The sequence below is a fragment of the Hippoglossus stenolepis genome, chromosome 1 (genome assembly GCF_022539355.2).
Source record: "Hippoglossus stenolepis isolate QCI-W04-F060 chromosome 1, HSTE1.2, whole genome shotgun sequence".
NCBI lineage: Eukaryota > Metazoa > Chordata > Actinopteri > Pleuronectiformes > Pleuronectidae > Hippoglossus > Hippoglossus stenolepis.
In genome coordinates, this window is record NC_061483.1 from 10,710,866 (window position 1) to 10,737,003 (window position 26,138).

The window sequence follows — 26,138 nt, forward strand, 5'->3', positions numbered from 1 at the left end:
TATGAAAGGATATATGACCTGCACACTCACACACTCACACACTTACTTCCCTATGACCCTCTCTGCTTCTTTTCCTGAACGGCATATTAAAGGCAGCGTTCACAGCAGAGCTTTGTGCTCTTTGAAGTGTTCAAGAGCTGCAACAGATCCTCAAATATTGACTTTTAAGCCTTGTGGAGGTAACGGAGAGAAACAGACTGAGAGAGAGGGGATGGAGAGGGAAACGTAGATGGAGAGATAGACGGGAAGAGGGGGCTTTTCTTTTGTTTTAGTTCAGCAGGGTTTTTGTGAGATTTATAAGAGCAGGGCCGGATTTGCTCTGGATAAATATGTGTTTTTCAACCAATAATATATGTATATGCAGGGAGGGGTGTGTTTATTGATGTGAGGGAGGAAGTACACTGAGATAAAGGCTGATGGGAAACTGAACCCGACTCCAGGCAAAACAGATTAAAATGACTCATGGTCTTAATGGGCCTTTCCTTTCCTTTCCTTCATGCTTTCCTTCATCCTTTCCTTTCCGTTACTTTCCTTCATCCTTTCCTCTATCCTTTGCTCTCTTTTTTCTTTTCCCTTAATTTCTTTTGTCTTTCTCTAACCCTCTATTCATTTGCTTATCCTCTCCTCTCCTCTCCCTCTTTATCTCCTCTCGTCTGTACCACTTTGGAGTGAACGACTGTTTTCACTTTTTAAAACAATGCCTCCTTTATTGAAACTGAAGACACAGGGAGAAAAAGAAAACATCCAAAGGGCTTTTACACTTTTTTCATAGGAAACTTTTCCTCTCAGAGTTGTCAGTCACCTTTCCCTCAATCCAGAAGGTTTAAACTCGTGTGGAGAATCATTTTGAAATGGGACAGTTTATCATGGTCTTTCCCTCTTCATGTGAATCTCTTCCTGTCCTCATGCGAACAGGCTTGGACACGTTTAACACACGCGAACACACACGCATAAAAAGGCCCGGTCTTGCTCAGTGGTTTGTTTGTAGATCAGAGCAGGTACACTGGGCTCACTCATCCACTCTGAATAACACTTTGTGCTTCACCTCAATCTCCAGCTAAATCTGGACAGTCTGTCGGGCGGCGTGCGCGTTTGTACGACGCCACTGTCTTGATGCAAAGTATGATTAATTTGCCTTATCTGTCTTTTCTCTGTCTGTTCTCGTGTTCATTGCTGTCTGAGCAGCGGGCCCATGTAGACGTTGGATTCCTGGGCTCAAACCTGGAAGGCTGCGTGTTTGTGTGAACTCAACAGAGCTGCCTGCTGTCCCTCACCAACTTAACACGCTTGTGTGAAAATTGGTCATGCCAGAAAAGCCCAAATAAGTTTTTTTTAAAAAACTCTTATCAAAACCCAGACAGTCCTGCATCCGCTGGATTTAGGTGAATAAGTGCTCTGATGTTGTAAATGTGTTCTGCAGCCTCTTGCTGAGATTAGAGGCAGGTTTATTTTTGCATTGTGTATCCAGCAACTTGAGAGTCAGTGAGTTTGTTAGAGTAGCTCAGTCCAGACCAGTTTACAGCCTCTGTGGAAGGTCACGAATTAAAGACAGATCTGGTTTGTTTTCAGGTAAATCAGAAGCAAATGTGGACACATTTTTGGAAACAGTGCTGTATATAGAGGCAAAGTGAATGTTGATTCTTGACGTTACACCGAATAAAATGAAATCAAAGACATTTCATGAGCTGTGTCTCAGTTCTGGGGCCTCATCTGTCGGAGGCTGCATTTGAAGACTGACTGTATCACAGTGGCACGACCAGGCTTTTTTTTCGAAGGCTGACAAATGTGACCTTCCATCCCTGAGCAACTACGGGTGGATCCTTCTCAGGGCCAACTCATCCCAGGATTCATTGCACTTCAGTGACAGAAGAAATATTGTCGCAGCAAGCGACAAAATCAAAATGTCGGATGCTTACACTTCTTTTTAAAGATATATTTTGGGCATTTTGCCTTCGCCCTGATGGCCCACTGTCCTTTGTTAGGACAGTGCAAGTGTGAAACTGAGAGAGAATGGGGAAGACTTGCAGCAAAAGGCTGAGTCACAACCAAATCAAACCTGTGGCTCGAGTCTCTGTATGCCTACACATTTAAATGTAAGTATCAGGCTTCAACTCAACCAAACAGCTACCGAGTATTAAAAATTTCTTGTAGTATCCATCTGCTGCTCTGTTGCTAGGTGACAGCGGGTGGGGCGGGACAAGCTGGTGACACATTTCTCCAGAGACCAGACTTTCTCATTTCGGTTCCGCCTCTTTCATGGTGCGCATTCCCCTAAAAGTAATAATCAGGTGAAAGTGTATGTGATCTGTAATTTCAGATTTATTTTCCAACATATCCATTTTTTTATCTAGTGCACATTTTAGGGAAAATAGAAACATTGATCAATTCATACTCCTCCAGTTATGGATTCATTCCAATTAATCAAGCAAATTCTTGAACCATTTAGTCAGTGCACAGCAGATCAGATGAAAATCTGGGAAAATGTGTCGACAGACCAGCACAGAATTTTTTTTATATATGAAGGAAAAGAAAACACAAATTAATGAATAATAAATTAACATTTCCCTCGGTTTGAAGGGAGTTGTACAAAAGTCTTTCCGGAGATAATCTTGAAATCATTAAGAATTGTTTTGTAAAACTTTGCTCTGCTTATAGGAATAAAATAAAATAATCCTTTATTCCTCCAACAGTGGGGAAATATACAATTGGAAAGATTAGAATTGACAGATGCTTTACTCTTTTTGAAGTTTTAAGCCCATCACTGTCAGACCTGTTTCTCTTTTTAACACAAACAATGTCATCAAAACCGAATCCTGGAACAACAAAGTGTGCGGCTGCATTTTTCATCCTCTAATACAACACAATTAAGACATAGTTTTCTGTTGACTCCTCTGACTGTGCCTCCCTGTAAGTCATTGACTTTCATTGTGTGTCCTCTGCTCTGGGATGAGGTGAACCCACAGAGCCACTGACTCATCCTCTCTTGATGGAGAACGGCCTTTTCTGCAGCCTATCAGATGTCACTGTGCTCCTGTGTTGTGGTCGCGGCCATTCAGAGAGGATGAATCACATTAGTAAGAGACATCTTCGTGCTGTTCAGCAGCTCAGCTGAGGTCAGCCGGCGGCATTTGATCGCTCGCAACCTGGAAGCATGGGAATCTTCAAACAAACACACTGCTGTGATCTGCTAACGTATAACAGTGCACATCAACCACGTCTCTCTCTAGAGTGTGTGTGTGTGTGTGTGTGTGTGTGTGTGTGTGTGTGTGTGTGTGTGTGTGTGTGTGTGTGTGTGTGTGTGTGTGTGTGTGTGTGTGTGTGTGTGTGTGTGTGTGTGTGTGTGTGTGTGTTCATTTTGTTGTCTAGCATAAACACTGACCTTGTCTGGACCAGGAGAACTCACAGTGAGCTCCTGTTTAAGGTCACTGGTAAGATGTGAATAGAGATTAAGTTATAGGGATGGTTCACCTAAAAATGAAAAATCACTCATACTTTGAGTCCACAAAACACTTGGATACTCAGGTTTAAACAGTGTTGCAGTCAAAGTGACCCCTTCTTCAGATGTAATTAAACAAGAGAAAAAAACACAACATGCCTCCATACTGCTTGTGAATCACTGTTTACCCCTGAGACTCCAAAAGTATTTTGTGGACTCAAACACTTCACCCACCCCTCCATCGGCATAGTGGTGAGTGGATAATGGGTGAATTTTCATTTTTCGGTGAACTATCCCTTTAAGGTTTGTATTAGGCAGAAATTGGTCATGGTTAAGGTTAGGCATACGGTTTTAGGCTTTGTGTGTGTGTGTGTGGGTGTGGGTGGGTGGGTGCATTCCCAGGAGCTTTGATCTGTTGTCAGTTTAGAGCTTCAATTACAAATCATCTTATTCGTCATCCAGCTGACTGAACTTTTTTGTCATTGACATGTGTATGCGTACACACACACACACACACACACACACACACACACACACACACACACACACACACACACACACACACACACAAAGATGTCTTCTGCAGCACAAACAGACATTTGATGACCATGTTTCATTGTTTAAACTCTCATGAAAAGTCTGAGTTAGCAAATTATTCCCACATTCAGCCTTAATATAAAAAAATAGTTTGTTACGATGCTCTGTGGTTTGAATTACATTTTGCTGTTTATAGGTAAGGCAAGGCAAGCTGAGACACAAGGCAATTTAAAGTGCTTTACAAAGGCATGGAAATGGATTAAAAATAAAATATTAAAGACATAAATAAGATTAGGCAGACGAAGGGGACATTAAAAGTACATTTAAAAGACAATAAAACAAAGCAATTAAAAGTGCTTTACAGGCATAGAATAATTGGAAACACAAGAAGAACACATTCAAATTGCAATTAAAGGCAATAAAAACATAAACAAGAGAAAAGTTAAAGATCAAAAGAGCTTGTACGAGCTGAAGCAAACAATAGTGTTTTAAGCCCTGAATTGAATGAAGTTACAGTTTTCACTGTTCAGGGAGCTTGTTCCTCAGGTTGGAAAGGATGCTGCACTTTGCCTGGTTTTTGATTCACTGAGTAAACATTTCGCAGATGACCTGAGGGGTCGGAACGCCCCGTGACATACAAGTAAATCAGAGGTGTTGAGCTGTGGTTGACACCTTTTAATAGAACAAGGTGACAAAGAGAGACGGTATTTTTTCCCTCTGCCAAGGAGCTTATATTTTCATCGTTGTTGGTTTGACTGTCAGCAGGATTGTATAAAACCCACTGAACTGATTCACTTCAAACCTGGTGGAGGGATGGGATATATGAGCCAAGGAACAGATTTTATTAAAGCGGCAGATCCAGGATTTTTTTTCGTTCATATATCAAAATTGGTATGAAAAAAATCAAGCGTGTGCAGAGTGCTAATATATATGAACAGGTGAAATTGTATCAGATCTCTTTACATGTATATGCAATATTGTGGTTGGAGGTATGTGCTCTCCGAGTGCCCTTCTAGTGGTTCTGCCAAAAAACGGCCTGGCACCATCTTATCTTTTAGGCTGCATTCTGGATTGTGTGCCTGTCCACTTGCTGAGGTTGCTTAGTGCCGGTTTGCTGAAGGTGCCACATGCAAAACACTGAAGACACTTTCTGTAATAATGCACCAAAGATTTGGACACGCATCAGAAATGCATCGTCGGTTGACATGTTTAAATAAAACTGGTCAAAACGTATTTCTATGATCTTGCTTTAAATCAATCCAACCATGTTTTTTCTTTTATTGTACTTTTAATATTGCTTTAACCGTTAACCTTATTGTTTTTACATATTTTACTGTTTTAATGTTTTCTATTTTTAAGCTTCTGTTTTTTATGTTATGGATCTTGGGCTTAATTTATGAAAAATACTTTATTTAAGTCTAAACAGGCGACAGGTTAGTAAATGGGAATGTGATTAAATCTGCCACTTTTGTTTTTCGGGCTGTAACACACATTCTGTCAGTGTCTCCTCATCCTGCAGCATCACACTGATCACATTTTCTACAATAAAAAATGTCACCCTCTGGTGGTGAAAGCATCATCCAGCATCCTCTTATCACCTCACATCTCCAACTTGTTTAACCTTGGCTGGTTAGTTTCCCTGCTGAGTAACACTTGTCTTATATCTCTGTCCAGACATCACAGTTCCCTCCTGAAGCAGTCAGACACAGAGGGCCACAGAGGGAGAGATGCTATAATGGAGTGAAATAAAAAATTCCCCTTTTTTTCCCCCTTTAGTGCAAATTGCCACAAGGCCCGACCTTAAGTGCAACTCATCACTCGGTTAGCTACCCTGTCACAGTTAACCAGATCATCCTACATTAAAGAAAATGAGAAATGCAGCAATTATGGGTGAAAGGAAGAAAATGGGATCAAATTTAAAAGCCTTTTAGACATGGAGAAAAGCTCAGCTGCTGAGGAATTTAACTGAAAGGGCTTTATATAATAGCCAATACATCTGGATAATAGCCAGCGATTCCCGAGCTTTCAAGCATTAATTGTTCATATATATGGGAATTTATTTACCGTGCCGGCAGACGAGGGAGCAGGCCGATGGGTGGTACGTTGTAATGGCGTCTTTACTCTAATGGATTGAAATGAAATATTCAGATTTAAATATTAATCACCGATGAATTCATCAAAAATAATGAATCCTTTCATTTATACTTGTCCTCCTACCCTAATGTTTGGAGAATGTCTTGTCATGTTTTATCTTGTGTTGATGTTATTTTATTGCTCTTTGCTCATTCTCACTGTGTGGGAGAGCTGGAAAACAGCTTTAAAGCCGAGTCAGGCCCCACAGCTGGTAATGTTTTTCACTGCTCCAAAAAACAAATATGTAAAAATAATTGCAAAACACATCACACGGTCCTGTTCTGCTGTTGGAAAATACTACGTGTTAAATATAGAAACTTTAGAATACATATATATATACTTTCTCAACAACAAAACAAGACTGGTGATGTATAATATTTTGTTTTCACAGGGCCCTGTTTATCGTGTACAAATCATTGACTGTTCACATTGCTAGAAAATCAAGACACACATCTGATCTGAGATTGTGTAACTACCATCAAACACACACATGAACACACGTATACCCACCAAGTTCCTTTAATCTGACAGGACGGTGTTTCCCGTCATGCTGACTCTGCCTCGTCTCTGCTCTCCTCTTATCAGCCGGGTCATTGACACTCGGAACACACACTCGGGCAAAACAAGTACACTGAGGCATTTCTAACACAAGGAATGAGAAATATGAGAAATCAAGAACCTGTAGTGAACATCAACATGGTGGATGGTTCAATCATGCTGTCTTTAGTTTTTCAGCTTTAAATCGGCATCAGCTGCTGTTTTGACAACTTGTGCAGCAGAAATGAGCTATAAACACATTTAGGTATTTTATTACAAAGTTAACACAACAAGCTTATTAGCAAACAGATTGTTATTTACACATTCAGCAGACCTAGAGTAACATTATCATTTATTTGTCATGTTTCTGGTCACCTGATGAACAAAGTCCAATATTCTCTCCCCTATTTGCTCTGTTTTGGTCTCCACCAACTCCCGAGGGAAATACCAGTATCTGTCGCTGTGAAGTCTCCCCAGTCAGCTAGTTGCTAACTTTATCTGTCGTTTGGTGCCGAGCAGGTAGAGTGTGGAGGGTTTATTGGGGCCATCTGCTGCTCCGGTGAGAGCGGTGAGAATAAATCAAACCAAAAAAAAGGTTGTAAAACGAAATCAATACGCTAAAAGACACTAAAACGCTCAGTTAAACAGTAAGGGCGACTTGAACCAGGTGATAAATTGAGCTGCAGTACATCACACTCATTTGATCGGTTATAATATTGAATACAGCAGCTTTAAAACATGTATTTGCCACTTTTTCAAAATGCTGACTTTAAGGATAAATATTTCTGTCCTTAAAAACTAAAAAGATCCACTTCCTTCTCATCTTCCTGCTTATAGCTCTGCTGCATTCCTCTTTTTCTTTTTCCTTTCTTCCTCTCCTCGTGTTATTTCTGTCTTTAGGTGCACCCTGAGGCCTGGCCGCTGGTCTGAGTCTCCAAGTGAGAGACACACAGCTTCACACTCCTCTTTTGTGCAAAATAAAGTCATTAACGCAGCCGGGGCAGCTCCGTGTGGGTGTTCTTGTCATGCAGCAGATTTATTTAGACGGGAAAATCACCTATCAGATTGTTATTTACGTCTTCATTAAGTTTCTAACTTTTTTAAAACTGGTGAGGAACTTGATGACAAGATTTACACCCTGGGAAGCAGAGACGGACAGAAAACGGAGACAAATCTGTTTACTGCACAGGATTTCGTTATGGGGTCTGACGTGGGATTCATTAACCCCACAATCTAATGCGGTGAACCTCCCCTGAAGCACGTGCTGTAATCCCTGTGGGACTCCTCATAAGTCGGCCGTCTCTGCTTCATGCTCCCCAGGGCTGCAGTAATTGTTAACTGTACTCCACGAGCACAATTTTCTTTTCTCCCTGTATCTCTGCCCGTCTGAACACCTTCCTTCTTTCTCTCTGTCATTTACACGTTCAGCTTCTTCACTGCATTTTCACATCTGTCCCACCTGTCGTCTGCATTCTTTACAAGTTCCCTCTGTTTTTCCGTGCTGCTCTTTGACCAGAGGAGCTTCACACGAGCACACATCTTATAGGTCTCAGATCTTGTTAGACCCATCGCACTCGTGCAAGATCTCAGAAAACCTGTGATCAGATTCAGTTTCTTGTGTCTCAGTGTTTAACGCTGCCTGTGGGCATGTCAGACCCCTCTCTGCCCCCCCTCCCTCGCAAACTCCCTCTCCGGGGGGCGTTCGGTCAGTCTTTCCGTGTCGGTGCATATTGTACGGCACTTGACGGTCTAAGCCCTCATCACACTGGTTACCTACCCCCTCCCACCCGTCACAAGCCCAGCTCCTCAGACTCTCAGCCCCCCCGGGCAGCTCCAGGCCCTCACCCTGACCACTGCCTCTCACACCTCATGACGAGCACATGATGTGAGAATGGCCATGGCTCAGGTATTAGCTGAGACAAAAACTGGAAAAAAAGAAGTGAGACAAAGGGATAAAGACAAGCTCGCTGCTCTGCTGGAACATTTTCTATTGTGCTGAGGTTTTTCCTTCCTATCTGGAAAAAGAAGCATGTAGAGCTTACTTATCATTTTCTGGTGTCTTGTTTCAGGGAGCAGGGGATGTGTAGTGTTATGATATTGTGATTCTACCCTGTCGTCAAAAATGCAAAACCTGGAGCTGAAACACAAGTTATTTTGAAATATCTTTTAAATGGCTCATCTTGCTTCTTGATGTGTTTGTTAATTCCGATATTATTATGAATATTCCAGAATTGAGCCCTGACAGATACAAATATTTGGGTCCCGATTCCCAATATAGGCCAATATAAAAAAAAAAGGCAATGATGTTTCTATCGTCCCCTTATGATACTACATTTAATATCACTACATCTGGATTTTTAGTTGGATGTGCACCAAATGACAATGTAGAAAAATAACCTGTCTCGCAATGTTAAAGAAAGTTAAATACATGCAAAGATTTGCACCAACATGTAAAATGTTACTTCCTCACCCATACCACATCCTTCCACCTAGTTTCATGGTAACTTGTCCAGAAGGTTTTGTGTAATCCTGTTAACTACAGACAGACAAACAAATGCAGGCGAAAACATGATTTCCATGACAGAGGTAATAAAGTGTGGTTAGAATGATATGTGATTTTTCGACACTGTAATGTTGCACAATCCAAACACTTCCCCAAACATATACACACAGAATAAAATACATGCAATTGAAGCTATTGTAGATATTTCTAACAGCACTGTGCTCACCGCTGTGATGAGGATGGTGAAGACATATTAAAATGGACTCTTTCATGTATGCATGATTTTATAATGTGTGCTGTATGCAAATGTATGGACATTATAATAATTGCTTATTCCCACAGGAATTAATTTTTGAAGTTCCCATTATCCATCCTTAAATCTCTATTAACCTTTCTCCTCCCTCATTTCAATCTCTTAACCTCTGCCTTTGTTCATATTTCTCCTCCATCCTCCTCTGTGTGTCATCCACTTCACTTGTTAAGACACGTCTCCTCTTATTTTCTATTTGTTTTTTGAAAAACAACTTGCTAAACAGGAAACTGTGGCTTCTACTAGGACCTTCTCTCTTCTTCTCTCTTCTTCTCTTCTCTCTGACTCTCAACATGCAACAAGGACAACTAAAGCCAGATAAAGAAAATGTGTAGAATTGAGCTGAAGTCCCTCTTTAATCTTTTGTCTTTCTTTCTTTGTCTCTCGTTCTCCCGCTGTTTCCCACAGAGACCTTTGAGCTTCTGATGAGACACGCCGAGAATCACACCAACGCCGTCCTTCAGGGGTTACACCACAGCATGGCCGATCAGGCTGCGGGCCCTGTGCGAGAACTCTTCACCGACATCAGTCTCTTCCTGCTGGGGTCCGAGCTCAGCGTTGATGAGTTGGTGCAGAGGTTCTTCGACGCTCTCTTCCCTGTTGTCTACAATCACCTCATCAACCCAGGTCCTGGCGAAATATCACCAGGCTACGCTGAGTGCGTGAGGTCGTCGAGACGCGACGTGAGACCGTTTGGTGGGGCGCCCGGCCTCCTGGCAGATCAGATCGCTCGCTCTGGGGTCTCCGGGAAGCTCCTTCTTCAGGCGCTGCACCTCGGCATCGAGGTCATCAACACCACAGACCACTTGCAGCTGAGCCGCGAGTGCAGACGGGCCCTGCTGAAGATGCACTACTGTCCTCACTGCCAGGTACGGATGCTCGTCTCTGGGATGAGTTTATCTGAGTTAATGAAAGTCTGCCCCAGAATCACTGATCCCAATGTTATAATGTTCCACAGGGCTTAACCCAGTCGAAGCCCTGCATGGGTTACTGCCTCAACGTGATGCGGGGCTGTTTGGCGAGCATGGCCGAGATCGACGCCCACTGGAGGGAGTTCGTCCGCTCGCTGGAGGGCCTGTCGGCGCGAATGCAAGGACCTCAGGACTTAGAGCAAGTGCTTCTGGGAGTTCACGCGCTGCTTCGTGACGCTGTCGGGCATGCTCAGAAAAGTGGACCCCGCCTCTTGGCACAGGTCAGATCATCTTTGAGGAGACTTGAAACTGTAGGGGGATCAATCTTACGGATAAATAGAAGAATGGGCGAGGGATAGCATTTCATTTAAGTCCTGGAGTAATTTTTGTATGGAACTACGCTGCTATTCATGTTTCTAGCTCCACGTCAGATATGTGGTGTGGAGAGCGAAGATAAATAGCTTGAAATGGCAAACAGCACACACATCAGAGCAGGCTTAAACTTTCCATTAAGACCTGCGTGTGGGCAACTCTGAGGCGGTCAGGAACTTAGTATTTAAACCTCCAGACAGAGCAGGATAAATCCAGAGTGTCAACAGCTTATTCATCAGGCTTAGACGTTTACCCAAACCAGGACATACATATCCATCATCATCACCCTCCTTATAAGCTGAACTGCAAAGTCTTTATTAGTCCGTGCTGATCTTATATTTTGTGAAATGAATACCTCTGGATTTGCACCTGAACTGCTCCAGCTTCATTGTACCTTTTGAGACACCACAGCTCCATCTAGTGGTCGCCTGGTGTGGCTGCTGCCTGAGAGGTTGCACATTCAGAAACAAGGGATGATGGGCATGGCTGCACTAATGGCCCTTTCATGAACATCTGTCTTTCCCTCAGCTAAAATAAGGGCCATTTGTCCCGCACCAGCACGGTTTAACGAGATTTGCAAAGTTCAAAATGCCTGTTTCCTCCCCGCAGGGTTCCGAGCTAAATTTGTGTCTGTCTCTCTGGGTAATAGGTGCACAAACTGTGTGGCACGCCGAGCAGGAAGCCAACACAGTTAGTCAGCATCCAGCTCAGCAGCAGCAGCAGCAGCACAGACTCCATCGCTCTCAAAGCTCCTGTTAGACCGCTTGGAGACTCGCTCGCTGTCAGGAGAAGGTAAGACGTGATGGAGGAAGTACTCAAAACATTTTACAAAAGCACAAATGAATAGACAAAATCAACTTCAGTTAAAGTACCACATTAACTTTTCTAAGTAAGTACTAGATTTTAAATGTACTTAAAGTATTCTTTGCTGAGTTAAGCCTTTCTTTAATGCAGTGGTCTACTCCATCATTATGTATAAGCCTGGCGTAGCAGTTTCTTCACCAGTGATGCTGCCACTGCAGTAGGCGTGGTCTCCTGTTACCTTCTCTGATTGGATCAGTGGAGCATTTCCACTCTTGTATAACAAACAATGTTATATTTGGTGAAAGGTGCCAAATGCCATTTTATTATTTTAAACCTACAATTAATACAATGATTAATAATTATAACATACATTATTAGTTTTTTTTTAAGTTCAACATTGAAAAAGTAAAGGCAAACAATAGGAAGCATTCACACATTAGAGAACAAATCCCCAAAAAATAAACGTTACAAAAAAGATAAAACCAACCAAAAGAAAATAGTTACAAATAATAATGAATAAACAATGTGGCTTCGTTTTCAGGGACTTTCTGAGCAGCATGCGTCACTATCGTACGTACTATGGCGGCCTGGCAGATCAGCTGTGTGTGAGTGAGCTGGTGTTTGGAGACGGGCAGTCCTGCTGGAATGGAACCGACATCGTAAAAAGGTTTGTTTTAACAAGTCAATAATACAGATGATTGATAAGGTGGGAAGACGCCACCATGACACTTTAACTACCGGAGGAGTGAACAGCATCATCTCCTCATCTGCTGTGTTGATTCTGGTGCTGGAGCCAAACACTGGTTCAAAATCGCACATAAGTCACATAAGTCCCTCTTGTACGTGCAGCGTTTGTTTTCACACTCGTCTCCTGAAGTGGACGTTTTTCTGTGCTCACCTTGAATCCCAGTTTAACACGTACAGTGGGTACCAGCAGGATACAGTGATATCACAACCAGAATGGAGGCCAGCTTTGGTTTTTATACTCCGCTTTTCACAAGTGTGGTGTGAGAACCTGAAGCTTCTCATGCACGTAGAGTGAGAAATAATTGAGTCAGAGAAATATTTGTATATTCTGAATATTTCATTAAGTGACTTGGATTACATTTTAAGAATTGTTAACCAAGGAGTCGTTCTGAGGAAAAAAAACACGGCTCACCAGATTTCCGAAGAGGTTCTTAAATTTCATCCAACCATTATCTATTCTTCTTATCCTTTTAAGAGTCATTGGGGAGCTGGAGCCAGGTAAACAAACAGCATAGATAGCTAATAGAGGTGGAAACACATCATTGGCTGAACTAATATCTAAATATGTCACCTATCTAGTAATTCCAGAAATCTGTCTGTCTTTGGCTCACATAGTCGAGAACCGTTCATCTTATCGGCTTCACACTTTGGATGGTTATTGTTCAGGAAGTGGCGCTCAGTTACCACAGGTAACTTTTACAGTTTCAGGAAGAAAACTGCAACCAGCATCACCAGGTTTAGAACAGAGACTGCACTAGTAATACTTCTGCTATTACTACTACTACTAATACTACTACTAATAAACAGGTCTACCTGTTCACATATGCAGCCCTTACTGTGACATATTATTTAGCTTGAGGTCAAAAGGTTTTTCAGCTGCTGTCCCAACGTGTGATCATAGCTTCAGTAGGCTGCTTGTCCACCATCTGACCTCCATCTAAGACACACACACACACACACACACACACACACACACACCTTCATATATACTGCCCCCGTGGACAAAGTGACACCAATGTAGAATTAATCTATTAGCTGCCCACAGACATAGATCTCGGATATGAATGGTTGTGAACTCGAGCAGACAAACTGGCCTCTTTCATGGTATCAGTCAGCAGCCTTGTCTCCATTACATCACCGCTCTAGATCTTACCCGTGCTGTCATCACTCAAGGACCCCCTCATATATCCTCTGTTTGTGGTTGTTCCTCTTAACTGTCATCTGCTGTCAGCGCTGCAGAAACGGCAGGTGAGCCCATATTTCAAACTGCCGGCGAGGTTGGAGTTGCCGGTTCAGGTTTGACAGTCCATTGTAAAGGATGACAGCCTTGTTGAGATTGTTTCACAGCTGCGGCGCGTAGGTGAGGAAGAAGGCGGGCAAAAAGTAGAGGAAGGTCCTTCACAACCATCGTAGCAACCGCACAGATTCGCCGACTCGTTAAGAATGTGTGGTTTGCGTGTTGCTCATCAAAAGTGACCTTACTATGGAGACACACCATCAAGATTAAGTTTCACTCTGAGATTAACCACTTACTCTTTTCATCTTTTGTTATTTTCCCAACATCGCACCTCGATTTTCTGTTAAAAAGAGGCAGTGATCCCCGAGAACAGACTTGTTTCTTAAAAGCGGCAGGGCGGCCGGCTGCAGGCTGTCCGTCATCTCTCCCATTAGCCTTAGCTCTTTAACCCTCCAATCCTCTCCTCATTCACACAAACACTTATTGATGGAGACTCGTTCCCTCGCTCGCAGATTTTCATTTTGATTCGGTCATTACCAAAAAATTATAGAATCGAGAGACGCTAACAAAGACGAGGCTTTAAGGAGAAAATTGAACCAAGTCCCCGCGTCTTAGCAGATCTACAACCCTGTGCTGTTTCCTATTTGCCCAGAACCATAGATGAGTGGCTGGGAGTCAACACAAGCTGAGACCAAAGCAATAAATAACCTCCAGCATATGGGTCATAACCCAACATCCACTGAGAGAGAGGGGAATAAAACTGGCTGCCGGACGGCGGCTGATTTACAGAAGCTTATTGAGGCCTCAGAAACCTTAAACGATTGGTTCAGTTGCTCCGTGAGTGTTTCCGTGCGTGTGAAACCGTAGATTTTAGTGTGTGCAGATGCCTTTTTATAACAGCCCTTTGCATGCTGGCATTGTTATATGGTCTTAAAGATGCGATGAGTTGCACCAGAGCTTTGCTTAATTTAATAAAAATAGAAAAAGGAAGAGCACAAAAAACAAAACATGACACGGGAGCCTCAGATTTTAAGGAGATTTTATGCACGTCCTGATCTGGGTCCCTGGTAAACAAAAAGATAAAGAACAATCAGATAAGATCATAGAGGAAGAACACAAGCTGCTTTCATCTCAATGTCTATGTGATTATACATGATGGAGTCTCGCTTCAGGGGGGAATTGGTAACCACATTCTTCCTTCCTGTTTGTTTTTCTCTGTCTCCTGATTTGTCCTTCACTTATACACTCATATTGTAAGAGGAAAAAAAGATTGAATATGACATTTTCTGATTTGTATTCTGGTTTATTAACACAGCTTTCTTTTCATTGTGACGTATAATTTTACCTGAAATAATCCCACAATGTGGAGGCTATTAAGGTGCTCGCAGCAAGAATGTAAAATAATGCAGAGAGAAAAAAGAAAAATGTACCAAAACTTGTCATTGAAGGCCTCGTAACATTTATAGTCTTGTCCACTATTTAATCAATTGTTTTTTTTCCTACGGATTTAATTTAATACCAATTTTAGAGTTTTGGTATTTCAGAATCTTTATTTCAGCAGTGGCCTTGTGTGTCTGCTTGCCAGAGACAACAATTTAGACTTGAGAAGTCTGTTTATTGGTGGTTTCATTGTTAACCCTAAAACCAATTTCCAATAAACTTAATTAGGGGGTGAGGCCTGGGGCTGAAAAGAACCCATCACATTTCGGTGCAAATCATAGACTGTAAATAAATCACCTCCCCGTTCTATACAAACAAACGCGTACGTAATTTCTGAGTAAGTACGTACGTTTTTACCCAGTCAGAGTACTCAAGTGTGTCGATGTCGGCACAAGTGAGTGAAAGAGAGGTAGAGAGACCAGTCAGGAGAGTCGGAATTAAGATTCGACCCATTTAAGGAAAGTATCGATGATTATGTGGTGATCAGTGTTGATACTGTGGCGGTGGTCATCAAAAAAATCAAGAAGGGGAAAAATATGTTTGATTCGTAGTGAAACTGCAGCGGGTCAGAGGTCGTCAGCTGAGTAGGAGGTCCTTCATATGTGGCCCAGGATGCATTAGCATTCACACTGTATAAAGATGTGGTTTGGTGTGATTGAATCAGGACCTGAGTGCGTTCACACCTACAGCAAAGTCCCGTTGATGCACGTGATGGAGACACTTTGGATTCAGCGATGGATCCATGTTTTTTTTTCACTTTCTTGCTTTAAGACAAATAGATCATTGAGGTTATCAGACCACCTCCTTTTCTATATTCCTACAAAAAGTAGAACGTTTATTTTACCTTTGTTATGGTCTCCACAAACCCCTGAGAAAAATAGCCGTCTCTTTAGCTAATTGCTCGACTGTGCTCACCAGCCTGTCCTGCAGCTGTGTGGTGCTGAGCTGCTTGTGAAAAGCAGATTCTTAGAGATCGTTGTGTTGAAAACAGCTGCCTGCTGCGACATGGATTAGAGCTGCGAGCGTGAACCAAGATCGCTTCGTGCCATAAAACAAAAGAAGCCAAAAGACGCTTAAAAAATCTCTGTAGAACTGAGAAGAGAGGTGGAGGTGGGTGATATTTCTCTGTGGTGCTCTGTTTTACATAACAGAAGTCATGTGATCCTTGTTAATGTAAAACGTATTGATTATAGCTGCTTTAAATTCCAAAGGGCATTGTAAAAAAGGTTTTATGGGTATGAACTCAGGAGTAGAAGTGTTCTAGAATTGAAGAATGATTATCCAAACCCTGCCCCAGTACTGGTATAAAGGTGTTAGGGGTTGTTACGCTCTTTCGTTTGTCACAGGGTAAGACTGATGAAAGAGTTCATGTGATTTATGTCCCTGGACAACAAAGAGTGAAACATCCCTCAAACTGTGGAGGTGACGGTGGTGTTCTCTTCACCGTCCTCGTCTGGGCAGAAAAGGTCAAAACATTCCCACATGCTTCCTTCATCCGTCATGGATACATGCACACTGAGGGAATGGCAGGTTGCCATGAGCTGCCACCCCTCTCTATAAACACACACACACACACACACACACACACACACACACACACACACACACACACACACACACACACACACACACACACACACACACACACACACACACACACACACACACACACACTGACTTGGATAAAGCTTGAAAATCGCACTGGCTCCTGCTCTCAGTTTATCTTTGTGTCTCTGTCGTAACTGACTGACAAAGACTAAATGTCATGTGATAACACCACAGGGATCCTAATTCCTCCCATTCCCATGTTGCTAATTCAGTTTGACACCTTTTCTGAAAAAAAAAAAAACTGCGTGTGAACTTGTGCAGGTACCAAATCTATTTTGGATGTATATTATGATATCTTTTTGACACTCTCTCTGCCAATGGGAGAAAACAACCAGGAGTTATAGCAGTGCTAAAAGCTACAGCCTCAACAAGTGCGAGTGTGATGTTTTATTCATGATCACCTCCTCCAGTGCAGACTCGCTTTAATTCATCCCCCACCTGCGCTCTGTCTCACGCCTGCCAACACACACCAGGTGTTTGGCGGTGTGTTTATATTTTCAAAGTGCCTTTTTCTAATTGAGTACAACAGGTTTTTTTTATTTTTACGATAATAAGGCAACTGACCTTGCGTGCCGGCGGATTTTAACTGGGAGGGATGAGCACTGCAGGACAACGCCGCAGTTTGTATCGAAAAAGATGCTCGAAGACAGGCGGGCAGATTCGAGTGTGGCCTTTCATTTAATAGGCCGCCCTTCTCGCCGGAGTGGGTGTCTGAGCACTGACCTTTGACCTTTCCCGTGTCTTTTGCTGCCCGATTAATCCCGAAGAGGTTAATCACATGGTAATAAGAGTCTCGCAGTCATAGAGCAGACCTCTTCACAGTGTGTGGCCGGTTTAACAGCGGAAGGCGTTGATTCTGTAATAGCAGGTTTATGCTTCTCTGTTCCATTCAGCTCCGTTCCTCGCACGAGCGCGTCGTCATTTGCCTTTTTAGTCACTTGCCTAATTTTCACTCCCATCCCCACCCCCACTAGACAAGAAACTCAGCCTTGGCTTAACTGAAATGACAGCATTTAAGCTCTGCTAATAGGAATCCAGTGAAGCTGCATCAAGAGCTTAGGTTAACCCGGCCCGCACCGGGAACATGCTTCGTCATTTGAGGGTTGTCTGCGCCTCACTGTGAAATCCACACGATGTTCCCACCGGGGGAGAGCGTGTGTTGAATAATAAAATATATCGCTCTGCCTCCTGACCTTTTCGGCTCCTGGCCTCTCATCACAGGTTGCATGTGTCTCCTACAGTTGTCAGCACTTCGCAATCCTGGATGGATTTATGTGGAGTTTAAATTATTCATTGATAGATGGTCATACGCACGCACGCACAAATAAGATTAAAGCAAAGTCTTATGTATTCATGTCACAGAAATTAATTTTTCTGCTCTCATTTTGCTTTTAATCATCTCATGACCGCTGAGATAAACCTTGCAACTCTTTGCAGGGGTCTCGACCCCCTGGTTGGTAATCATAGCATGTATGTTAACCCTAATGTTCTGCCCTGGGCACTGGAGGCCCCGCTCCTCTTTGACGGATAAAAAAAAATATGTCTTTGTCTCACCAGCTTGGTTCTTCTTTCCCTACTTGTATAACAATTGTTGCCTTCACCAAGGAGCTTATGTTTTTATCTGCATTTGTTTGAGTGTTTAATTATAAATACAAACCATTTATGAGCATGATGACTATGAAACCGTGAATTTAAACATGGTTTCATAAGGAGACTGTTGAGGATTGTTGCATGTAAAGAGACAAACAACTGTTGAAACTCACATTCACACCTACTGTCATCTTAGTCTCCAATGAATCTGCATGTCTTTGGACTGTGTGCTCCACCGTGCAGAGCCGCACTTCACATCTGGTCCTTAACAAGTTAATAAGAGTTGTTTTTAATATATCATCGTGTTCATATAAGTTAAAGTTGGGGTCTTATCAACAGTATAATAGTTGATGCGTAGCCCATGAAACATTTAAAGCCGCTTATCAGAAAGTAAGGCTTTTTGAGCATTTCTGCATTTTGTGACTTTTGTCAAACGTGCAAACCCCAAAGGAAATGTTATTTCTTTAATGTCTGGGAAAAATCTGGTTTGTTATTTTATTTTTTTTTACAAATACGGCAGAGGAATTTGTGGGACTCCAAAATACAGATGTTAGAATAATTACTTTTATTTCAAACTCGTAAACATAGTATATCCAGATGTGCAGCCTCAGATAAACATCACAGCTGTTGTCTTTGCTCTGCTCACATTTTGCGACAGACCCTTGATCCATTGATAAACCTGCTGTTACGTTCAGTAAAAATCACTGTGGTCATTGTGGTCCTGAATCCCAATAGTTCTGCTGTTGGCTCTATGACCAGCAGGTGGAGCTCTTATCTTTGGGTTTTAAACACACAGCTGCACACGCAGACACACACACACACACACACACACCAGATTGCTCCTCTGCATCAGTTTTGATGATCTATGCTGTGGAGCGGTGCTTCCTGTCCATGTCGTTCCTGACAGTGACAGACAGAAAACAAAATTCAAATGATAAACAGATACACGGAGGAACATCTCACCACCTCCTCCTGCGTTGGTTTGCAGTGATGAACTGACCTAATTTCAAATGGGAAGGAATAACCTTTTAAACATGCACTGTCAAATATATTATGCATAGCTGTCCTCTTAGTCACTCTCATGCGAGAAAGTAAAAGAGTTGTTTCCTTCCATCACATGCGAAAAAACAACTTGAAATAAATGTGGTGTAGAACCCCCTGCGATCTCCGAGGCAACAGTTCATAAAGTTGAATTCAAATTTAGCTGAGGTTTTTCTCTCTTTTTTTTCCCTGTCTGGGAAATGACTGGGTAATTTAGTGTCTTGCCTGGGCTCCCGCCACTAAGCATAAAAGTTTTGCTTTTACTCATTCTAGGTTTTAATCTTTGGGGAAAAACGCTCAAATCTAAAACAATAATTCACAAATGCGAAAATGAGACAGACGAGAGGAGGTGAGGGGGAGAGCTGATTGGACCGTTCTGATTTGGGGAAAGCGAGAGAGGGCAGAAAGATGAGAGGGAAGAGGAGAGGGGACGTTCTTGAAGAGCTCCTCTGTATTGCGACAGCTGGCTACTGCAGATAACCACAAAACCACTGGAGCACTTGAGGTCTGGGTGCTGCATGGCTAGAGTTCCACTCCAACATGACCTTATATCCTGCCTGGGTTTAGACGCAGGGGCTCGGTCAGAGTACCACATCCTGACGATTATCCCAAGTGACAGAATCAAGAAGTCTGTCTGCCTGACTAAATTGAGTTCATAAATCCCTCTTGTACGAGCACGTGTGTGTGTGTGTGTGTGTGTGATTGTGTGCGTGTGTGTGCCCATTTTTGCTTTTGCCCCATCCCTCCCTGGTTTTTGAATTATGCAAGATTGCTCTGAACAGATACATTTTCAATCCGGCTCTGTGGGGAAAAAAACTGAGATGTTGTTCATTTGTGTTCAGATATTATCCCTGATGTTGCTACAGTAACTGCCATGTGCAGAGAGAACAGTGAATTCAGAGGTAGCTGGTTGTATAGGTGGTGCATCTATGTGTGTGTGTGTATCGTCCCATTCATCTTTCAGCGAGTCCACTCCCTTCTGCCTCTCGAGCACCGATTTCCCCCTCTTTCCACCCAAGAGTTGGACGCCTGCCTCCAGCATCTGGAGCAGATTGTGACCCGCGGTGTGCCAGGTAGCAGGACATTAACAGCCAAGGCCTTATTGTCAACTGTTGAGCTGTCAGAGCACACACCCCTCGCCCCCGTGTGTGATATCAGCCTGCCTCCATCTACCGTGGAGCACACACACTCGGTCCCCGCGGAGCACTCTTCCACTTTAGCTCAAATATAAATCAGAGGGCTCGCCGGGAAAAAACAAAGAGTTGGGGGGAAAAAATGTGAGGTTAATGCCCATAGAGCGCGAGCCAAGGAAGCGTGGCGTCAGTGTGAAAACCCTCCGTGTGAATGGGATCTATTTGTTTCGTCATAAAATAGAAAGTATTCTGTTTTGTGATTTAATCACAAGGACACAGTAATATTGTTTTGACAACAAAAGCTGCTCCTCACAGTTATAAGCAACAACACTTGTGCACGAACAGTAGAGACTAATAGAGCAGTTTCAGTCATAGACATCCACAATAAAACCACTGATATTTCTTTTCTTTGTTTTGTTTTCTGTGTGAGGAGCTGCTGGTGCCTTCCGGTAACAATTTTTTTTTTCTCCGTTATCTTTTATTTGAGATAATGATGACATTGGGATGAATCACAGAATAAAAGCTCGGTGCCTGATGTTGAATTCAACGCCGCTGCCGTAGCTCTAAGCATCGACGTCTCCACATGAATTAGAGTTGCGTGTCGTCTTATCAAGGGCGCCTTATTTCATATCGACTTTATGACTACATGTGGACCACATCCATGTTGAGTTCTGCTCCAGAAGAGACTTAATTTCTCTCTTGCAGATGTGTGGCTGCAAACAAAGCCTCGCGTATCTTTGTATCATTGTGTTGCTTTATCTCACAGCTGCAGGCTTTTGACAGTGTGTGGTGCCTTCTGTTCCTTTTGATTTTCCACTCATTTGTTAACTAAACATGCTTCCCATTTACCGGCACAAAGTGAAAAATGTAGTAGTCATTAAGTATTCATTACCTGTGCAATTTGTTTCTTCTTCATGCACTTTTAGCCCGGAGAATACTCTGCATGCGTAGGTAGCCTGCATTTGGAATATTGACAGATTTAGAAGGCAACCCCTGTGCTGTTCAGTGTTGCAATATTTATTATGTCACAGAAAAAGTGTCACAGTCAATCCGCTCCTCATCTTTAAAATATTCCTCTTACATTTCATTATGCAGGATCATTTCATTATCACAGGATGCACAGCGCTCATTGGTCCTTTCTGTCTTTATCAGGGAGTTGGCAGCCGCAGAAGACTCAGCACCTCTTTATAAGTGGAGACCTACCTTTTAACTCCTGACCCTCGCTGAAAGCGAGGTGTGAATATGCTCTCATTAATCTCACCTCTCACAGTAAAAGGTCTGAGTCCTGAGGCTCCATGAGAATTCATCTAAATAGCTCGTTCATTTCTTTGACGTAAACACAAATGTCTCCAATAACAATGAGGCAAGCGGATGCCCCGAGACCAGGGTTTGGTCTCTTATCAATGTCTCTGATATGTTGTCCTGCTGTTTCTATGGAAACCAAGTCGGCCTTATTAAAAAAGAAAAAAAAAAAAAGTTTCACCTTCTGAGTCTGCCCTTTACCTGACAGCCAAGATAAACGAGCAGGGTCCTGGGAGGAAGGCAACACAAACATGCATCTCTGCTCAGTGGCCCGTGCTCATTGGCTCTCTGCTGGAAGCCCTTATTTACCTTAATGCTGGGAGGTGGTGAGACCGGGGGCTTGAGGAGGAGTAGCCTCTGAGACTGAGCGTGTGCGTGTGTGAGTGAGAAGGGAAATTGTGATTACTCACAATACCTCCCATCAACAACCTTGAACCGTGCCGCAATAAAAAAAGAAGAAAAAAAGGAGCAAACAACTCTTTCTGGCCCCCGTAATGCACGCGGGCCAGATGATGTCATATGTCACCTTCAGCTAATGAAGGTGATGATGACATGCATGAGCGCCGCATACGTTCACCATCTGCTCGGTTCCACCACGCTGGAGCTGCTCCCCCACAATGCTGCCGGGAGGAGTCGAGGCACGTCCCAACCACAGTACGAATGTCCCCCGACGCGCGTGAAAGACCGCCGCCTGCATCCAGATGACTCACTGCGAGTTTTAATCATACCTTCGGCTTCACGAGCTGCTAAAGTGACTATAGTCTCTGAGGCCACTTGCTTTATATCACCAGAGCTCCCAGTACACGTCGGCTGATGCGACAGAAAGATCACCAACTCGTAACTCATCCCAACACGTGCTAATGTTGATTTTAATAAATAATGTGGATTTATTTACACGTAGTTGTTATTGATTTTTCTCTTGTTTAGTTGAAGCAGCGCAGCTAGGTGGCAAAAGGCTTTCCTGGGAAGATGTGAGCATATTTTAAATGGTAAAGAATAAAAAGATGCAATGAAGAGAAACAGGAAACTATTAGCTCACCGGAAATCCCAGAAATGACAGATTTATGTTCTGTAACTTATCTTTGTTAATCTCCACTGGGGAAGTTGCAGTCAGAGCCGATTTAACAGGCAGTGATGATAGTGATGTGTTTACGTCAAGTTGGTGATTATGATCAGAAAATGATTTTCCATCATGTTAGTGAAGAAGTCAGAAAATGACGTAATGCATAATTAACAGCATAGTTACTAGGTGCCCCTGCATCCTATCATGGTGTCACGAAGATTATGCTTTTCAGAACCTGAACAAAGACAAATTAAAGACAAATTGATTGGTTTTCCTTTTCCCATCTATGTTACACATTTTCCCGTATTCTCTTGTTAAATAATCTGTGACACAGAAATGTCAGAGTTGGTGTCAGATACAAACTCCTCCAGGTGATGTTTGTCCTTTATTCCTTCTGTCGTTTCATTCCGTGCTTGTGTTAATGTGAGTGAGGATTGTTTTTTCAGATTGATCGTGTCGTGAAGCTGGAGCCACTTTGCTGTAGCTGCAGGTTATGAAAGTAGAAATTGACAGGTGCTTGACTTCAGCTGTTGAGCAGAGTGTAGAAAAGTGAGCGTTGGTGACTGGAGATGATCTTTAGATAACAGTAGATGACCTTTGAGAGCAGCTGAAACTATCAGTCTCTGCGGGGGCTACTCTCCTCCTCTTGTCATGTCTTGACACTTTTATTTTTTTCTCTCTCTCTCTCTCTCTCTCTCTCTCTCTCTCTCTCTCTCTCTCCCCCTCCCTCGCTCTCTCAGTCTTTTCCATCTCCTCTCTCTTTCTCTCTCTCTCTGTGTCTGGTGAGTGGAGTTTCTGTGAGTTGGCAGCCTGTATCTGATCCTGAGGTAATTTACTGGGAGCGATAAGGAAGTGGTGCACACAGTCTTTCGTTATAGTCCTTTCTGACAGGGCAATCTGAAGCCTATAGAGACTAAATTGGAGGAAAATTTTGACTCCAGATAGAAGGGAACCACGCAAAGTTATTATAATACAAAGTCAACAAACTGAGATTGAGTGGGGAAACAATCACCGGTGACTGCTGGTTTAATTTTTTACTGACGCGCCTTTCCCTTTGACTTAAGCGGCCGGGAGTAATTGTGTAAGTGAAGGGTAGCGTGGTCTATTTTATTGTTTGGTAATGAGCAGGTGGAGACCTTGGCCGTAGTTAGAAATTAGTGCTCATTTGCACAATTTTGATTGTCTGCTTAATTCTGATTTATAATTGTGTTGTTGGCCATATGGCACATTTTGTGTTTCTGAGAAAGACTTCCAATCTTTTGCCTGTGCCAATACAAGCTCAAATCGGCATACGTATGATGCGTATAATATTCAGTACATGTGTTTACACTGTGTGTGTGTGTGTGTGTGTGTGTGTGTGTGTGTCTGTGTGTGTGTGTCGAGTCCAGTTTCGCCCAGCAGAGCTCTTTTTTCCCCCCTCGCAGGCCAGGGTCATTGCCTCAGGGGTGTCGTAGAGAAATGCGTCTCTGCTGTGGGTGAGAAGAAATATGAAAGAGACCCTAAATCAAGACGCAGAGCCCCATGAATCATGTCAGCAGCCGGGCTGAAGAAGAGGGATGGGACCATCTGTAGCAGCATATGAATGGCTAGCTGACTCACAGCGCTGTTGACACAAGCTGAAGAAGTGTGAAGAGGTTGTGAAGATTAGCGCTGCTGCTGACTGCATCGCCTGCAAACCTGCTGCAGTCAAAAATGGGCAAAACCCAAATACGATGCACGCTCCATTCGTCACTCTGACGTTTTATAGAATTGCACGGAGGGGGAAATGTTTTTTTTTTGTGTTATAAAACAAGACAAATTCTCATTACAACACATCTGTAACACTTGAATTCATGCTGCATGAATTCTTCTTGAAACTTCAAAATTGTTTCCGCAGTTAAAGGTTTTTTATTTAGAGAGAGAGCAGCTACGCACACATGAGATGCTGCACAGGATGATTTAGAAGGTCTGTTGGCTCATGGCTGTAAAACTTTTCAGTGACATGTGGTACTCGCTTCTTTTGTGATCCGGTTTGTAGTCTTGACAAAGGCTGTGTCTGAAATAACTCACTACTCACTTTATAATCCACTATAGACTTGAGTTCACCATTTTGTCGTGCTGTCCGAATGTTTAGTCAGAATTATTGTATATCGTATATCAGGCACGAGACACAAAGGAGGGGTCCTGAAGGGATTTCCATAAATCCAACATTATTCAAAACCAATTCAAATAGCATGTTTCTGCCATAATTGTTACAAAACACAAAAAAATAGTGGTTCAATTTAAGATAAAAGCATACAAATGTAAATATTTTATCAGCCTTGTGTTTTCCTTTGTCCCCACATGACCCCTCAGGTGATTATGACGGATTAGTGATGGCATCATTTGTAACAGGTTAATTTATAGCACCACAGGATCCATTACAACATGTGCACAAAGGAGGGTTTTTTTGCGAACTAGCAAATCCATATCCTCTGGGATAATGCCTCATAAACAGCATTGTTCATCTGATGGTCACTAACGGAGCAATATGTCATCATGTATTGTGCTTGACAGACCAGAGGAGAATGTAGGATACTGTATGATGTGAAAACAAAATTACACAACGTCTAATTAAAAAAGCTGCAGATTTGACCCAATAGAAATAACAGAAAAGACTTGACTGAAAAGAAGCAGATGTTTTTATATTTATCTATATAGGAAAATACGCTCAGTGTGATATGTGCCGACTGACTGGGGACATTTTGACCTGACCTTATCGTCCTTTACATGAAACTCCCTGTATGAGTAGAGAGAAGTCACTGAGTGAGTGATTTTGGACGTGACCGTAATATTTAAGTTTTTGTTTGGTGCTGATTAGTCAATTCATTGATTGGTCGAGCAACAAGAATCTGTTTTTCAAGCAAAAACGCCAATGTCACTCCTTATTTTTGACAGTAAACTGAATATCCTTGGTTTTAAATGGTACCTCCCCTGTTTTACTCAGTTAAATGTGGACAGCTGATTAATCAATAATGATAATAATAGTTAAATAGTTAAATAAGTATTGGGTTTCACATTTGTTAATATAGTTTTAATAATTCTAATAAAATTCAGTTGTGGTCATGTTTATGCAGGATGAGGATTAATTGTCACTGTGAAGCCAATGATTTTGCCCCCTAATAGGAAATAACAGCGTCGGCGTTGTTTTGACATTTAAATTTCACTCACACTACGCTGTCGTAAAAGAACCTTGTGGCAGCGGTAAATTAGTCTCTTTGAGGAAGCACTGAATCTTAATCGCTGTGCCCGGCGCCGAGGGCATGTTGTTAAAGCGCAGTAACGGGACAGATGATAATCACAAAACTTCACGGCCGACCCCGAGGGCTGGCGTTCTGAAAATTTCTCCAAGTAGATTAACACATCGTTCAATCCCTGCACGCCGAGGGCACAAGGTGGTATTCATGAAGGGGGGG

General features: G+C 42.6%; 1 protein-coding gene across 1 annotated transcript in view; it reads left to right on the plus strand.

The window, feature by feature from the left end:
* gpc5a (glypican 5a) overlaps nt 1–26,138 on the plus strand; it is a 116,666-nt gene that overhangs the window by 17,983 nt on the left and 72,545 nt on the right. Inside the window, exons 3-6 of the mRNA XM_035164984.2 lie at nt 9,865–10,325; nt 10,415–10,648; nt 11,389–11,531; nt 12,085–12,210. Of these exons, the coding sequence (XP_035020875.1) occupies nt 9,865–10,325; nt 10,415–10,648; nt 11,389–11,531; nt 12,085–12,210 (964 nt within the window). The remainder of the gene's footprint in view (nt 1–9,864; nt 10,326–10,414; nt 10,649–11,388; nt 11,532–12,084; nt 12,211–26,138) is intronic.